At 39.8% G+C, this 18750-nt stretch overlaps 1 protein-coding gene across 1 annotated transcript; it reads left to right on the forward strand.

Moving 5' to 3' along the window:
• Positions 1-4205: 4205 nt before the first annotated feature.
• Positions 4206-6338, forward strand: LOC147424722 (uncharacterized). Its single transcript, XM_086500689.1, has 4 exons — positions 4206-4463; positions 4713-4852; positions 4959-5045; positions 5903-6338. Exons 1-4 carry the CDS (start codon positions 4407-4409, stop codon positions 6087-6089), a joined length of 471 nt encoding a protein of 156 aa, XP_086356815.1. The 5' UTR covers positions 4206-4406; the 3' UTR covers positions 6090-6338.
• Positions 6339-18750: the final 12412 nt, after the last annotated feature.

An 18750-nucleotide genomic window follows, 5' to 3' on the forward strand; every position in this document is an offset into this window, starting at 1 on the left:
GGATGAGCTCTAGAGTGTTGTGCACGATATGTATGTAGATGCGCAGTTAGAGAGGCCATGCTCTAGCAAGACACAATGGATTGATCCTCTTAGGATACAACTGCCTCTTACCACGGAGATGAGCAATATGGAGTTCTTTGACATGCTCATTCTAGAGACTTATATGGTGATTCCAGGACAGGCAGAGCATGGTATGATGGATGCAGGGACGGTCGTAGTGTTGAGCACCCCTAATTTGTCATATCCATTTGTTTCTAGTCCTGATGGTGCAAGGATTGCACATAGTGGAGAGGTGGTTGACAGGGGTAGGTTAGCCAAGGTTGCATAGATTTCATCAGCCTTCGAGACTCTTATGTATGACCTCTTAGTGTTGAGACCCGACATAACAACTGCAGTGGGAGCGTTTGCAATTGGGGTTGTTAGTCCTACGATGACTGACATTAGCATGATGCATCATGCGATTATTGACACTAGCATGATGGATCATGGGGCAGTGCAAGTCATTACAGGATACCTACAGGGTATGCATGCTGATTCTAGTAGGGATATACGCTTTTGCACACCGCTAGTAGTATGTACAATTGGCATGCATTGGCTTCTAGACGACTTTCCTTCCTTACCTACTGTACATACTACTAAGTCCTATATTAGTACCACTTATCGACACATTCGCCTTTAAGTGGGAGATTATTGGGGTAAAGGCGGTGGGCCTCTTACCCCGGTCGAACACTCCAGAGACGTCCAACCGCCCATTACTTGAACACACCTTAAACCTGGGATGTCGAGGCCTTGTCAACTAGTTCCATATCCAGCAGATGAGGAAAACTTCAACACAACTTCAAAAATTCCACATGAATAACACCCACCACAGTATTCCTCACATGCCACTATATAAAGTGTAAGTGAGGGAAGAAGTAGAATCCCTCACCTTTTTAATAGAAGAAGAGGTAGGCAATAGCTCATCTATCTTCAAGGTTTTAGTTGTTCAGCATATGCCAAGCAAGGTCCTATCTTTACATAGAGAAAGATAGCAAGTAGGTAGGGATCCATGCCAAAATACACAAGTAATGTAGCTGACAGGGTTAGTATTGGTGGGCACCACATTAAGCATGTATAGACTCCCAGTAGTAGATATAGACTCTTAGTATTTACAATGGAAAATCAGGTCAGTCAGCCAAACCAAAGGGGGAGAATAAAGTCACCATATCAGGAGGGAGTTCCAGAGGTAATGAAGGCACTCGCCATCAAACTACAGAGGGGACACAAGTTACAACCCACCCAAAAAATTGAGCACTCAAGTAGGAGATAATGCTCATACTCTCAAATTTTCAAGGGATATAATATGCATACAGAAAGAGGGTATCCTACACTGGCTCAATGCCCGGTCTCATATTTAAGGGATTGGGAGTTGAGCGAAATGGCTAGTATGATATAGATTTTAGATAAGGGAATAAGCTCAAGCATGTAAATGGTTGAATACGTTTGCTCTCTCAAAAAGGAACATGCTTTTGTAATTTGGGGAGAGAGGGAGAGCGGAGATCAATGACATGCATGATTTCAGGTCACAACCTCAAATTTGCACCATGTCCTTCTCGCATGATGGCCAAAAATCTTGCACAAAGAAACAACCAAGCAACCTTATTTTGCTTTCATTTCTATCACATTTTAAGATGCGAATGGCACATAAGTATACATGACTAAATAGTGTGCACCTTATCATACTAACCTGCTTATGCATTGTTGTGAGTAGGTGATGATGTACACTATTACCATACTTGTGCACAGAACATAGATAGAGAGGCAAGCAAGTGAGGCAAAGGGTCAATCACATTCTTGATATTGAAAGAAAGCCAAATCATCCTTCAAAACTTGAGGCTCTCCCACTACATTGGAAACTATAAGCTCTAATCTTTTCACAACTCCACTCTTAGACATGAAAAGTTTTATGATTATACAATGTAGCAATTATGAACCTTCATCTTAAAAACTTGCTAACTTAGCCTGTACTTCTGCACTTGGTAGCACTTTTGTCAACCCTAGGTAGACCAAGGGGAAGCTCCTAAGCTTGGTGTCAAAGAATGATTTGCAACCTCTTACATTTATTCATGTTTGTTACAATCTCTCGAGAGGTTGCGTCATGCATAACTTTTTCAAATGCAATAGACTATACATGTAGGAAGAGAGTATTGATAGTGTTCCACGTGGAAGAGAAGATAGCCCTATAAGAATAGAGGCCATGTTTCTTTGGTGGCAACAAAGCGTAGGTCACATACTAGTATGTTACTAAGGGCTCCTTTAAACAACAAGGTGAAAAGCACATGTTGGCATTTTAAAACAAAATTGAATGAAAAGAAAGTAAAAATTAAAAAAATGTAAAGTAAAGGGATCCATGGACAAACTAAAACAAAAGAATATGGTAATGCTTTTGTAAGAAAATATAGTTTTAACAAGCATAAAAAATAATAAAACAATTTAATGAATTGACCTTTATGAGGTACTTAAAAGGAAAGGACTATTTCACAAATTAAAATTTTATAAAAAGTTCCATTGAGTCAATACTTCACATCATGGGATTAAACTCCTATGAATGCGCTCCTTAATTCCTTGTTCTTCGAGCCTTTTTTGCCTCCATCCTGGCACAGAGTCCATGCTCTCTTTGAAAACAATGAAAGTCATAATGATAATTTGTTTAATTTAAAAGCATCTTATTTCTTAGTGTCCTCTCTCAAAGGAAACTCTCTCTCTCTCTCTCTCTCTCTCTCTCTCTATATATATATATATATATATATACACACACACACACACACATAAATATATATGTGTGTATGTTCACACACACACGACTAAATATATTTCTCTAAATCTAGCATGCCATTGTGGAATGAAACTCCACTTTCTTTTATATTATTTTCTATGGAATTAATGCTCACTAGTAGTTTTTGCTCTTTTCATTTTGCACGAAGTCTTTCCTATTGCTTGTGTACGTGTGTTTTTGGGTTTTTTTTTGGGTGGGGGGGGGGGGGGGGGATTTTGAGAGAGAGAGAGAGAGAGAGAGAGAGAGAGAGAGAGAGAGAGAGAGGGGGGGTAAATACACCAACATGCTAATGGCCCTTGTTTTTAAGGGTTAAGACATATATCGTAAAAGAGGCACTCACATGCAAGGGGGGTATTGTTCCCTATTCCCATATTTGAGGCCTATTATTTAGGTGTTGGAAAATTTAGCTACTTTTGGCTGAATTTCTTTTTGTAACCCTATGTCCTTTATATGTTTTTGTGTGAATAAAGTCATACCAAATTTCACATAGCTATTATCTAACCATTACCCCTTTCTTCCAGTGGTTACTTAAAACACCTAGGCTAATGCCTTGCCAAAATAAGAGGTAGCTCAATTAGTATAATGTGTGGGTCCAAATGTGTTAGAGAGAGAGAGAGAGAGAGAGAGAGAGAGAGAGAGATCTTGCTGTTGTTCCATATATACCTAGACAAAAACGATCATGATACACGAGCTCAAAAAAGATCCATAGTAACACAACCTTTCTCCCGTAAGGCAGTGCCAATAAATAAACAAAATTTTCGAGGGAAAATTATGAAAATAATTTTGAAATTTGTGGAAATACCCAAAATATATCGCAAATCTTATACAAAACTTCTCCACCAATGAGGCCACAAATGATTGCCAAATAGGCGGGGTTTTCTGGGACATTTGAAACTTGAGGGGTATTTTCAAAGATTCAAGAGGCTGGTAATTTTCACGTAATTATACAAGGGCACGCGCGCACACACACACACACACAGAAGAAGAAGAAGAAGAAGAGAAATTTAACGTCGTAGGAAGCTATCCAGAGAGAGAGAGAGAGAGAGAGAGAGAGAGAGAGAGAGAGAGAGAGAGACTTGCGAGCTCCATTTGCATCCTTGTCACACTAGTGTTTATGGAGGAACTATGTTTTACCCTCGCTTCACCTATAGTTCACCGGCTTGATCTCACGCTGAAGATCCCCGACTCGCAATGCCTAATCTCAACCCACTAGCTCATGACAAGTTGTATGGAAGAAGGCCTTGCATGCAAACGTTGTGGGTTCAAATCCGCTCATACATAGAAACGGTGCTTGAAGTTGGCACTTCCTTTGTTTTTAGTTTTGGCGCTCATTTCGTTGCACACACACAACAGACACACATAGCCTACACACACACAGCCCACGTCTCCTCTTTCAAGCCCACGTTCCCCATTCGTTTCCTCTGCCCTGACTGCTTTTCTCCCTTTTTCCTCCGAGCCGGAATCTTCTGTTTCTTTTATAGTGCGCTTGCATCTTCCGCGCTCTTCAAAACGCGCTTCTTCCTGCAGATCTACGCTTCTCTGCGGCTCTCCCTCTGAAGCTCAGATCATCAGATCGCTGCTCTCTATCATCATGACAAGCTGTAGTGGCCTTCCAATTTGCCTCTCCGGTATCCAAATGTATCCGCAGGTGCGCGATCTTCACTCGTTTGTACGTGTGTTTGTGTTAGAGAGAGGGGGGAGAGAGAGGCTTGATCACACACAGAGATCTTTTACTCAGATGCTCGATGAAAGTGCTTCCATTGTGTTAAAGAGTTCCGAGTTCACCCTATACACACGCAAATACATTCTACACATGCTTGAGATTGAAGCTTTGCCGTTTTCATATTTTCCTACTGCTACTAATCATGTGACAGATTTCCACACTTGGGTGATGCAGAGTCAACGTCCTCTGTCCCGACGAGTCCGATCTCACGTGCAGCCTCGTCCTCGCACATCCCCTGCATGTGCACGCGTGCGCGACGGGGAAAGCATGGGATCCGATTGTGAAGCGAGCACACCTTCTTCGAACATTGTCCGGTAAGTTGCAGAGTGTGCAATTTCTTGTCCATCAACTAGCTTTGTATTTTGTTTTTCTGGATGCTTTTACGCCTGCCCAAAGAACATTGGCATGCTAATTTTGCAGTGACCATGGTGATGCTCATGAAGAAAGGAACTCTGAGCTGTTTCCCAATTCAACGGCCACTTGGCCAAGGCTCGCGCTTGCACAACAGTAAGCTTTGACTCTCAAGGAATTGCTTGTGTGATTGTTCTTGGAGTTGAAGGCATTTTCTTTTATGATTCTGCAAAATTTGTCATCAAGCTGGTCTAGTCTTGTTAGAGTCAACATTGATGCCATGGATAATTAATAGGGCTGCCCATCTTCTTGGAAGTAAGCTTGTGTTATGGTGCTCTACAGTTGAGTATCGAAGCCGGTAACAGCCTTGTCGTAGTCCATTACAGGGCGTTCTTTGGGTTAAGTGTCCAAGCATTGCATCTATAATGAGAGCCTGGTTCAAGCTAGTTGCATTTGTGTCACTAGGATAATGTGTTAGCTATGTCCAACATATCGTTTCTACGTGTTGCTGGTGTTGTGGTTCCATTACAAGAGCCATGTTTAAGGAAACATCTGTGAGTCACATTTATAAGGCAAGGGGTATGTGTCGACCAGGTCAAGTTCATTCAGCTACTTTCAGCTTACCATAGAGGAATACCATCATGTTTCGAAAGCATGTGGCAAGGGCTATGTGTTAGTCATGCAATAGCGTGTCCACACTGAGACACTAATGGTTGCAAAAGCTGCAACATATATGTTTAGGTAGGTGAGGTCTATCGCTCAGTCTTTTGTCCCTTTTCTTGACTTCCACTCAGGCTCTACAAGATGGGATCTTTGCCTTTGTATCATTAGCAGGGAAATCTGGTTGGCAATGCCACTTGGTAAGAACCATGCGTGCACAAGTCTAATAACACCATCCTCAATTCTTAGTTCTCATTTCGATGGACCGTGGATGAACTTATTATGTGCAATCAAAAGACGTGTGTCCCTGCAGCCTTCAAGTGGCCTGACAATGTTAAGTTTGATGTTTGCAGAATGGCTGATCTTGATTACAGGCGCGAAGCTGTAAGGAGGCGAAGTCTACAAAATAGAAGCCACTTAATGGATTATAGGGTGTCACCCCAGCAAAATGATATGATGGTAGCATGCCTTGAGAGTCAGGCGAGATCTGAGGAAGATTCATCTTGTATCCCAAAAAGCCTCTGCGCAAAGGCCGCATGAAATGCGCATGCGGATCACGCACAAACTCTCTTTTCAAAGGTACTTTTGTATGATAGCTTGCCATACATGCACCCACAGCCCTTGGTGCCTCACACATACAGCTTTATTAACAAAAACACACCGTCCCTCTTGTACAAATCCAAAACGCTTTCACAGTGACACACATCTCATTCTAGGGTTTTGAGGACTGAATGTCCCTTCCTATATTTATATATGCTTTTTGCAAAATCGAGTGTCTGCCCTTGTGTACGTCTCAGATCTCCAAAGAGGAACATCATTTTTCTCATAGACTAGGTAGCTCAAATTTCTGGGTATGATTTCTCCATGGGCTGGAAGGAAACCCCCTGGGGCTAAGTTAACTCAATACTTGTGTATAATTATAATGGTATCTTTTAACCATATTTGTAGTAAGGTTTGCCTTGGCGATAAATCGCCCCAAGCAAACATGGCCAGCACTATTCCCTTACAGTTTTGCGTGTGGCTGATCGTGTCATATACGATTGGGGAATTGCAAGCTTCTGCACATGCTTACAATGTTGTGATATGCGGGGACGATGAAGTTGAATGCTTGCAATAACCCTTCACATCAACCTCTATACTTTCACCATTCTAACTACGATGAACCTCTGGTTGCTTGAGCGCCGTGGACTCTCTGATTACCAACTGAGGCTTGACAAACAATGAATAGATTGATCCCAGTTTTTCGATAAAGAAAAAAAAAAAGGTTGGTTGCTTGAGATTGTGAAATCCTGCTTTTGATGATCAGCAAGCAATGGACTCAACAAAATTATTTGATCATGTGTATGCTAGTGTGAGCACCAACTTGCGACGGTAAATCAAGCAGTCAATGCTCTAAGCAACTTATGCTTTAGGATTGGTTCAAATATACATACATACATATGAACATGAGCAAACATTGGTACAAATCAACATTTCAGTACACAGCTTTTACATTTATGACAAAGAAGAGAAAGTGAAAGTGAAGTAGGTCCTTTGGATCTCACAAGGATTTGAGAGCTCATTAAAATCTACTTGTAACTTCGGGCTGTTGGGGTGCCAAATGATGGTTCTCTAATGGTGTAGATTGTTTTATACCTTGTGTGGCCAATTTCTTACTTGCTTGCTACTTGATAGTTCCAAGTTCGGACTTGTGCCTCATAAAGCCACCTTCCTCATCCTTTGTTATTTATGACAAGTTCAACAAATGCTGGCTCTACAAGCGTCCATTTAGCTTTGATCGATAACTAGTCGTAATAATTCTGCACATTTTGCTTTGTTCATGAACTATGTGAACATATGGATCTTGATCCTGGTTCAAGGCCATGACTATATGTGGCCGTAGGAAGTTACATTTACTACGCTCGAATTGTAGATCATGTCACAATGTGGTTAACAGCGTTGCTTCTGTGCATTGATCAGCTGAATGAATTCAATGTACCAAGGAAAAAATCAAATCCTCTTAGCTTTTTTGGCATTGTACTGGTTTTTACACAAATGTTTATTCTCTCTCTCTCTCTCTCTCTCTCTCTCTCTCTCTCTCAATCACCTTGTTTCTTCCCTCTGGCACGTTGTTGTGGCCAACCCAATTGCTTGATGACACTGACCCTGTGCAACCAATTGAGCAATTGCTAATAAGCTCTACGGTCACTTTGGTGTTAAGAGAGTACTATTCCAATGTAGATTGCCATAGCTTTGGTAGTCGTGAGCTTTAGTGGTAAGGAACCATCTATGTGAGACTACTTTGAGAAATTGGGGAGTAGTAGTGGAGTGAGGAGAATGGGATGATAACCTCGTTAAAGGTTCCGCAATATGTCAAACCAAAAGTAGTTAGAAGGTTGGGATTCAAAGATCTTAGAAGGTGTAGAAGCTCAAAACCAAATTGACACAGTAGTAGCTGCTCTCCAAGAGATTCGAGTTTGCATCCCTAGAAGGAAAATTGACATGAAGAAGAAGGTTGAAGGCCTCTTTAACTCCACCATGGGAATTGAAGTGCATGTCAAAGACATGGAGTGTGGTGCTAGACAACCTTTTACACTAACCATCGACACAAAGCTAGACAACTTCAAGCTTTACTACATGCTAAGAGCTCTCCTCAATAACCCAAGTTGCAATGGTGAAAAAATACACTCTTTGGCATAGTCACAGTTGAATATAATGAAGAAGCATTAGTGTCAAAACTAATGGCTGAGATGCACCCCAATATATAAGAAAAAATGCTCATTTACCTCAAATATTTCCTAGGACCTCATGAGGTTTCTTCCAAGAGGGATTATGTCAAGCACCTACACACATGAACTTTTATAACGTTGTCCATCCTCCGTGACCTCCCTAACCTCCGTGTTTCATTTGGTTAGCATCATCATGTATAGGGGATAATTGGGCTTTGCAATGGTTAATTACACTATTGATGTCTTGATAATTTAGTGGTTAACTAATTGTGAGATTGTTATTTGTGTAGATTGGAATTCTTCAAGTTAAGAAAAAAGTTGCAAAGTTTAATAAATAATCTATAACAGCTTAGTGTTCATTAGTATTTTATTTTTTGTCAATAAAGCAAAGATGGTGAGCGCACATAGGGTATGGCTTGCTTTTGCCCAACCTCTCTTATAGACTCTTAGCTACAATAAGACCATTTGCCATGCCATGTGGGTTCATTGCCCCTCCCCCAGGATCTTTGTCCTCACATTTCGCCCCCCTTGGAGAATAGTTTTGGTCCTCGAAAACAAAAGTGAGAATTCATTTCTTAATAACAATAATGGTTTATGTATTAAATTATGTATCTCCTAATGGTTAACTAATTGTGAGATTGTTATTTGTGTAGATTGGAATTCTTGAAGTTAAGAAAAAGGTTGCAGAGTTCAATAAATAAGCTATACCAGCTTAGTGTTCATTAGTATTTTATTTTTTGTCAATAAAGCAGAGACGCTGAGCGCACATAGGGTATGGCTTGCCTTTTCCCAACCTCTCTTATAGACTCTTAGCTTCAATAGGACCGTTTACTATGCCACGTGGCTTCATTGCCCCTTGCCAGGATCTTTGTCCTCACATTTCTCCCCCCTTGGAGAATATTTTTGGTCCTCAAAAACAAAAGTGAGAATTCATGTCTTAATAACAATAACGGTTTATGTATTAAATTATGTATCTCCTAATGGTTTCATTTTTCTTTCATTACCTACATGGTGAAAATTCTAACAAGAAGCTTATACGATATCCAGTTTATGACAAGGAGTTTATGGCCATTGTGCATGCATATTGCACATGGAAACATTATCTTTTGGGAGCTGATTCTGGGGGAAGGAAAAAGAAGAAAAATTACATATAAACCAACTCTCTATACTGAGAGTAAAATATCTTTTGACTTTTCATTTTCATAAGGCTTTTCATTTCCTACTCTCTTACACTTCACTTTAAAAGGTTTATTTTTAAAAATTATGGTTGCCTAATCACACTAATGTTCTCTGAAGTGGAACCCTCATCAAGTTTGTCTTCCATTTAACCAAAACTCGATGGCGTTCATGATGCCTTGTACATAAAACATGAGAGTCCTTAATACATATTTTGGCTCTTGGGACAAACTTGGTGGTTTGATAGAGTCAACCAAAACATCTATGTCCACAACATTGTCATCAATGAGACGAGTCAGTTTTTTGAACGATAACATGGAACATTAAATGCATACTTGAAGAGGATGGTAAATCCAACTTATAGGAATTTTTTCTCATACGTTTTATGACCTAAAATGGACCAAGTAAAGAGGAGTTAACTTTGGAATTGGGCCAGTCTTGAGACTTTTGGAATGTTCCAATACAAGTAGAAACACTTGCTCACCTTCTTCATAAGTAACCAATGTTCGCTTTTCATTAGCATACTTTTGATATTTATCTTGTGCTTGTTTGACATTTAAACCATAGCATATAACATAGATACGTGAAATTGCAAGAAGCCCTCGAGTTGTTGGATCTTCTCATTGGTTAACCTCATAAAAATTATGAATGCCATAAAAATTAATTTCTAATATCCTAAAAGTGTTTTCCATCTTAATTTGGCCATTTAAGTCAAGGAAAAATAAAAGAGAACAAGTGAAGTTGATTTAAGTGCTTATGGACCAACCGGTCAAAGGCATGGGGCCAAAAGAGGAGACATCCATAAAAGATAAAGAGTAGTTGTTGTCTAGTTATCTCAATCATAGGTACATGCCAAGGAAGGATAAATATATATCCTAAGCAGCCTTGATCAAAGGTACATGACAAAGGAGATGACGTAGAGCAATTAAAGGAGTTTAAAAATAGCAGGTAGGTACGCTAAGTTTAGTCATTAGAATAACTCTTTACACTCCAAGTATGAAGTCTGAAAAGCCTTAGAATGAACTTCTAACTTTCCACAAATTGTCTAAATCTAGCAGGTTTTGGGAGTAGGTTGCTGATACTTCCAAAGCATTGTGCTAAGGTTTTGCAAAGGGTATCACACTGCAATAAAACTCAGTTATGGTCTCAATAGTTATTGGGATACTATTCCAATTAATCAATCTACATTAAAAAATGAAGAGGAAGGGGTGAGAGTGGACCACCAAAAGCAAATCCTTGTTTTTAGAAAAGACTGAAGTCTTTTTCCAAAAGCTGGCAACTAATCTGGGAGGGATCGCTACCTACTACCTTGGGCAACAATTGCATCTATTATCGCACGATTATATGCATGTATTATACAAAGTGGTGCAAGCTCTCCAGTGCCAACAATTGCGTCTATTATCGCACGATTATACGTATGTATTATACAAAGTGGTGCAAGCTCTCCATCACCATCTCCATAAGATCATCTCTCTCGTTCACGGAAAGAAGAAGAGCACTCTCTCTCTACTTGCTTATAATCTCTCTTCTCTTTTTATGGTGTACGCGCTCTTCATCGACTTTGTGGTGAAATCCTCCACGTAGCTCTCATCACTGCTCTCTTGCAGCAAAGCAAGAAGCCATTCGATAGCCGATAATCACTTCTAAAGCACGATAAGAAGCTCTAAACTCCATAGCCATCATCTCTTTCTTTCTCTACTTCGTTTATGAGTAACTACCCTCTCGATGGTTGCTTTTTCATATATAAGGGCATGTATGGGCTTTCTGGATGTGTACAATGATGCTCCGTGCTTGTTTCATCATGTTTAGCATGCTGATTTATGCATACAATGTGTTTATGGTCACGGAGGTGCATAAAAAATCGCTTTTCATTTCAGGTCATGTAGACAATAGAAACACTATTTTAGTCGTATCTCCCAAATCGCTATGAATCAGGTCAAACCCTTTGGGCTTTCTGGATGTGTACAATGATGCTCCGTGCTTGTTTCATCATGTTTAGCATGCTGATATATGCATACAATGTGTTTATGGTCACGGAGGTGCATAAAAAATCGCTTTTCATTTCAGGTCATGTAGACGATAGAAACACTATTTTAGTCATATCTCCCAAATCGCTATGAATCAGGTCAAACCCTTTGGACCACAGATTAAAAAATCATTTAGAATATTTTCTCTATTTCGTGTCATGTGAAAATTTCGCACGAGCAAAGAGTTATGGTTAAAATACAACTTGCTACCCACTACACAGTCAATATTTTGGACCCCAGGCTCCTTGGAGGACCACTAAGTAAAATCATCAGATGAAGGAACTCATTTAGTTAAATCAAAACCATGATTAAAATGGCTGATAAATGGATTTAGATCATCGATGCATATACGTGAAGTTATGGCATGTGCTTGACCAAAGCGGTGGGACTGTTTTGCATCATGGTTGAGTTGATGGAATGATGTCATATGATGTATAGAACCTCGTGGTTGGATGTGGATGCCTCATGTACATGTGTATACTGCTTTCCATCCCTCTAGGTCAAAACTAGCTCTATGTACTAGGGGGTGAGGTGCAGTCATAGTCCATCACTTATGCATGGCTAAACGTTATCAAAATGGGATTATGAAGTTATAATTAGTTGCTGGTCAGAATTCTTTTACACATAAAAAAATGATTCTTTAGGGGTCATGTGTTGGATTAGTTTGATTGCAGTGTGTATAGTCAAACTCCAAGTGTGGGGGTTGGTTCAGTAAGGAATATGATTTATGGTCAAGGACTGAGATCGCTCATGGATTATATTTATGATTTTGATGGTGGATGTCGGTGTGGCTCTTGGATCATTTTTTAAATTATGGTTGTACTACAAATTTTTGTGCAACTATGTTATGTGCTAAAGTGGTTTTGCAGGATTGGATGTGCATAACCTTGAGTTGGGTGGAGTGCTCACCATTATAATTTATAATCTTGGATTGGATTATGAAGTGGTCTGGATGGTTTATGGTAGACGTGTAAGGGTAGAGACTGTGTACAATCTAACTCTTTAGAAAGAATTTTTTGTGCATATGCAAGATGATATTTTCATTGGACTCATGTGTTATGTTTCTCATGACAGCGTCACTATAAGATTAGCATCACCTACATCGCTTAGCATTAGATGAAATGGTCACCGGCCTGAGGCTTTGCTGGATGGGGGTGCTGCCTAGATCTTCTTTTTTGTCAGGCTCGTCTACACAGTTAGTGTGTCGGGGGTTGAACGACCTACACGGCTAACGCGTCGAGGATTTTGCCATGGCTTTGCCTAAACACCCGATGTTGGGCATCGAAGAGGCGTGGCACCTAAAATGGTATGGTTGGTGTTGATTTTCTATCACCTATTGGTATTTGGAATCTTCTTAGAGCCTGGGTTTATGGAGGGAGGTGAAGTAGCCTGAAGTTATATATGGCTTAGGTAAATTGGAGGTGTTCTCACTCGCTCCCTACAAAGTGAAATTCTCTTTGTCCATAGTAGAGAGAAGTGGATGGGTGGACCAGTCGATCGCTACACAGGGTCATGTGCTTTGCTAGTCATTTATATTTTGATGTTATGGCATACCTAGATTTTGTTATTGCACTAATTCATGGTTGCCTCTTCATGAAGATGAAGATAAGAATCATGTGTCTAAATGAGTTATCTTCAAGAAATGGCGCACCGACTATAATGATTGGGTTCGATGTGATAAAGCCACGCATTGGTATATTATATTTGCTCTTTAAGAATCTCTTATGCTTGATGTCTATGATTTTCCAACTTCACAAGCTATATAGAAATATTTGATCATAAAGCACTTTATCTTTGTAGTCAACTAACTGAATTACAGTACAACATTGGAACTCTTATGATGACACATATCAAATCATTCAAGAATATCGTCAATCAATTGGCTATTGTTGGTGATGCTATCTCACAAAAATAGTTGGTTGTACAACTTCTTGATATGATAAAGGATCCTTCTTAATGATAATATTGTTACAATCTTATATGACAAGAATGGGATTAATTTTGTTCAAGTTTCTATATCCTTGATTGAATATCCTCGACTGAAGAGTGTGCGTGCATGGATGCATGAGTGCAATGCTATGTGAGGATAGAGCAAGGAGTGGGTGAAGCACAGAGAGTGAGTTATCCTTTGATGCTCCTTATTCTATATTCAAGTAAAAAATAAGTGAGTTAGTAATGATGGGTCAGTAAAACGGGCCTTTGGCCGGTTAGCTTGAATCCCAACAATCTCCCACTTGAAGGCCAACAGGGTCCAAGTGTCCTATGTATGTTCCAAGCACAAGATGCAATGTAGTCGTATTGAATTCTAAAGAGAAAATCTCATCAAAGTCTACGCCTTTATTCTACTTGAATTCCTTAACAACCAATCTAGCATTATACTTATGCTAATAGTCCAAGCACAAGATGCAATGTAGTCATCTTGACTATTGAAGAGAAAATCTCATCAAATTATATGCCTTTCTTTTGCTTGAATCCCTTAAGCAACCAATCTAGCTTTATACTTATGCTTGTGATTTTCTACTGTGTGTTTCTTCTTATCCACCCATTTGCAAGGCAAGGCTTGTTTGCCCTCTAGAAACTCAGTCAATTTCCAAGTCTCATTTGCCATCATTGAGTTATACTCCGATTGCATTGAGTTATACTCCGATTGCGTGCTTCCACTTCATGTTATCTCTCATCTAAATAGCCTCTTGGTAGCAAGTAGGCTCTCCGCAGTCACTGACCAACAAATAGTCTAACTTAGTTGAAAATGCTCAGGGGCATGAGAGCATTAGGAAGAGGATGGGGTCTAGGAGGGCCTCTTTATTTTCCATGAGATTATGGAGGTAATTAACATTTGGACGAATGAGAGCATTAGGAAGAGGATGGGGTCTAGGAGGGCCTCTTTATTTGCCATGAGATTATGGAGGTAATAAACATTTGGATGAATAGATACATGTCATGTGTGCAAGAATGGTGGGTGTGTAAGAGTGGTCAAAGGATGCACTTTAGGGGGAGGACAAATTTATGATTTTTGGACTTCCATAACTCCTTATGATCTCTGATTTGAGCGGATATTATAGATCTAGAATCAACACGCCGAGCTCTTTCCATAGATATGCTACATAATATACTTTTGCCCGCTAGATTTTAACTTTCATTTTGTGGGGAAATTTGAATTCAAATAAACTAGCCGTTTTACCTGTTTGAATTCAAAAGTTGTTCTTTGATTTCTTTCTTAATACTAAAGGTTTGACTCCCTTAAATTGCCAAATAAAGAGGCCCTCCTAGACTCGATTCTCTTCCTAATGACTTGCATAGCTCTCCTCTTTTCTTGATTGCTAGACTCTGTTCTCTCTGGAGCACTACTTTTGGTAGGAATGTCACAAGTAGACTGAGTTGTTTGTTTGATCACATTGGAGGACACGTCCTCAAATCTGACCTTGCAATATTCAACTTCTTTGATATGAATTCTGTGCATCTTTGACTCATTAAGAAAAGTTGTGAGCTGCGAATGATTTTTCTACATTTTGGGTGCTAGAGATGATGGCCCATTTTTCCATCTGCACCATATCCAATGAAAATTCATTTGTGTGATTTGGAGTCTAGCTTATTGCATAGATCGTTAGTGATATATGATAATGCCTCCACCCAAATGTATCATAGTTTGGCTTCTTGACAATCCACATCTCCTACGGAATCCTATAGATCAATGTCATACTAGAGGCAATTGATTGATGATGTAAACTACTATCATAATAGCCTCTCCCCAGAACTTTGGAGGTAAGTTTGCCATAGACAACATGTATGTAACTCTCTCTTGGATTTTCCTATTCATACACTCAACAATACCATTCTAAGTAGGTATATACGACATAGTAATCTAGTGTCTAGTGCCTCTTTTGCTACAATTTTTTTTTGAACTGAGTAGAGATGTACTCTCCCCTATTGTCAATGAACAAATTCTTTAGTTTCTTGCCCGATTCTCTCTCTACCATTGCAAGGAATTTCAAAAACATAGTGAAGACTTTGTCTTTCCTCTTCAAGAGGTAGACCCACACCTTCTTGGTACAGTCATCTATGAATGCTAGGAGATATAATGCCCCTCCAGATATTTATGTGGAATAGGTCCAAATTGATCACTATGTACTAATTCTAGAGGATTCCCCAATTTTTATGTTGGAATTAGGGTTGCAGAGAAACACACACCGCTTGGAGAAGACGAAGGAAGCTCAAGGCACACAATAGAGAGTGTGTTACTTAGTGTGCAATGGAAAGATAGATAGCCGGGGCATACACACAGTAGATTGCTTCTTGCTCAATCATGATATACATGAATTGCCAAGCATGAAACAAAAACCACTTGTGGACACTCGCGTGTGAAAACAACCAACCCAATCTGAGTCTGAAAAAGCACGTAAGTCTGGTGGCAATGATGCCCCCTTGGGATAAAACAAGCCAAGATGTAAAGTGCCACTCAAGTAGTGAAAAATCCTCTTGACAACCTACCAATGCTTAGACCTTGGGCTATGCATAAATCTACTGACGTGTGAGACTGCAAACTGAATATCCAACCTCGTGTTGCATACATAAATAAGGCAACCAAAATTAGTTTGGTAAAGAGTGAAATCGACAGGATCACCAACATCATGAAGACTCAATTTCAAACCTGTTACCATGGGAGTGGCAATAGGTTTGCAATCCTCAAGTCCAAACTTACATAGCAATGTCTCTATGTAACTTTTCTGACACAAGGCAATACCACCATCACACTGCTTAAACTGTATACCCAAGTAATGATGCAACAGTCCCAAATCTTTCATCTTGAAAGTAGAAATCAAATCAGCCTTAAATTCAGCAATATGTCTCTCATGTGGTCCAGCGTCAGCAAATCAGTGACATAAAGAACCACAATGAGAAGTACATCACCCTCACGCTTTACATACAATGTGCTTTCTGTTGGACTGTTACGAAAGCCTTGTTTGACCAAATGAGTGTCAGCTTTCTCATACCAAGCACAAGGAGATTTCTTCAACCCATACAAAGCATTCTTACATGTGCACACTTTGTCCTCTTGTCCTTTCTTGACAAAACCGCGAGGCTGCGTTACATAAACTTCCTCAAATATGTCACCATTCAAGAAAGCAGTAACAATGTTTGATTGATGTACATCCCAACCAAAATGAGCTGCCAATGCACATAGAAAATGTACAGTTGTCATACAACAAGTGGGAGCAAAAGTCTCTTTATAATCTATGCCTTTTTGCTGTGCATAACCCTTTGCAACAAGTCGAGCCTTATGGCGATCGCTCTCACCATCCGGCTTGCATTTCAACTTGTAAATCCACTTTGTACCAATGGCCTTTTTTCCAAGAGGCAAATCACATAAAGTCCATGTGTCATTTTCTACAAGTGCATCATATTCTGATTGTATGGAAGTCATCCAATTTTCTCGGAGTTTTGCGCTTCATCAAAAGACAGAGGTTCCTCAATATCATGTAAGCTAGACACAACCAAAGCATAACAATCTGATGCATAAAATGCATGGCGAGAGCCTGAACGAGTACGACTAGACAAAGGTGCATCCAATTTACTGTCATGCAATGTATGCACCAGCCATTTTGCCATACCTCTAGCCTACTCATTTTCCTCATCAAGTACATCTGCATCAGTAATAGGCTGATCTATAACATTTTCTGAAACCCCCATAGGCTGTAATAGCCCCTTTCCTCATCAAGTACATCTGCATCAGTAATAGGCTGATCTATAACATTTTCTGAAACCCCCATAGGCTGTACATTTGCCTCATTGGAATTTACATTCGTATTACCACCACTAAAAAGGGGGAACAAAGTGTCATAAATGTTCTGTGAGCTTACATTACTGTCTCTAGTACATGACAACAACGGCTGAATAGAATCTTCTACAAACACTACATCCCATGAAACCAGAATACGCTTTGTTTGCGGATGATACAACCAACAAAAATACATTTTACAGCCTTATCATCCAATTTTCTGCGTTGTGTTTGTGGCACCAAAAGTTTTCGTAGGACACCTGTTTAGTACATAAGTGGAACACATGATGCCCTAAAGCCAAAAAGAATGCGCCAAAGCTTGACTTTTGACCATACATCGTGCCATTTCCATAAGTGACCCGTTTTTCCTCTCAGCAACACCATTTTGTTGAGGTGTATAAGGCACTGTACATTGGTGTTTTCTCCCACAACTAGCCAAAAATGCATTAAATTAATGAGACATATACTCCCCCCCTCGATCGGAATGGAGGGTGTCCATAGTGCATTTCGAGACATTTTCAGCCATAGCCAGAAATTGTTTGAAGCACATAAAAACTTCGGACTTCGCTTTAAGCGGAAATACCCATGCATGCCTAGAGTGATCATCCGTGAAAGTCATGAAGTAAAGGTAATTTCCCAAGGACGGAGTTTGCATGGGCCCACAAACATCACTATGCACAAGCTGCAACCTGCATGTGGCCCTAGCTGAACAATCCTTTGGAAACTTCGAATGCTGCATCTTACCGAAAATATAGCCTTCACAAACATGTTTGATAGGTGCTTCAAGAGGCGGCAAGGAAGCAACTATATCAGATTTTTGCAAACGCAGCAAAATGGCAAAACTCAGATGACCAAAACGTGCATGCCAAAGTTTTGCATGTGAAATAGCCCTTGAATCTGCAACTGTATTTGCAAAAAATTTTCCACACTTGTCATACAAAGTGAGCTTACACAGCCCATGGCACAAAAGCCCAGATGCAACAATTTCATCACCAAAATTGAGATCATGAACTTTACATCTGTCATCCACAAACATTTGACTACAAGGCCAAGTCTAGCAAGTGCAAATACAGACAAAAGATTCTTCTTGATTCCAGGTACATAAGGTGCATCAACAAGTGTGAAAGAACTGCCATTTGCAGTAGTAAGCACAATCTTTCCAACTCCCTGAACCGGATAAGAGGCATTGTTGGCACAAGTGACTGAATTCCCATGAGGGACAGACTCGAGAGAGGTGAACAATTCACGATGTGAGGTAATGTGCTCTGTAGAACCACTGTCAAAATACCACACATCTGAATCTGCAGTAACTGACATGCATGCATCATGGACAATAGGATTGTAAGTGCACTCTGCACTAAAAGCCCATTCTGCATCAACATCAGTATCACAGTCTTCTTGTCATAATAATCAATATCTAATTCTCCTAAATGATTTTCTCATATTAAACTGATCATTTAATGTGGGGAAGTGCCAAGGGAGAAAAAGCTAGAATATTGGTTAAGTTAGCAGAC

The sequence above is a fragment of the Adiantum capillus-veneris genome, chromosome 25 (genome assembly GCF_014529385.1).
Source record: "Adiantum capillus-veneris isolate H3 chromosome 25, ASM1452938v2, whole genome shotgun sequence".
Taxonomy (NCBI): Eukaryota; Viridiplantae; Streptophyta; class Polypodiopsida; order Polypodiales; family Pteridaceae; genus Adiantum; species Adiantum capillus-veneris.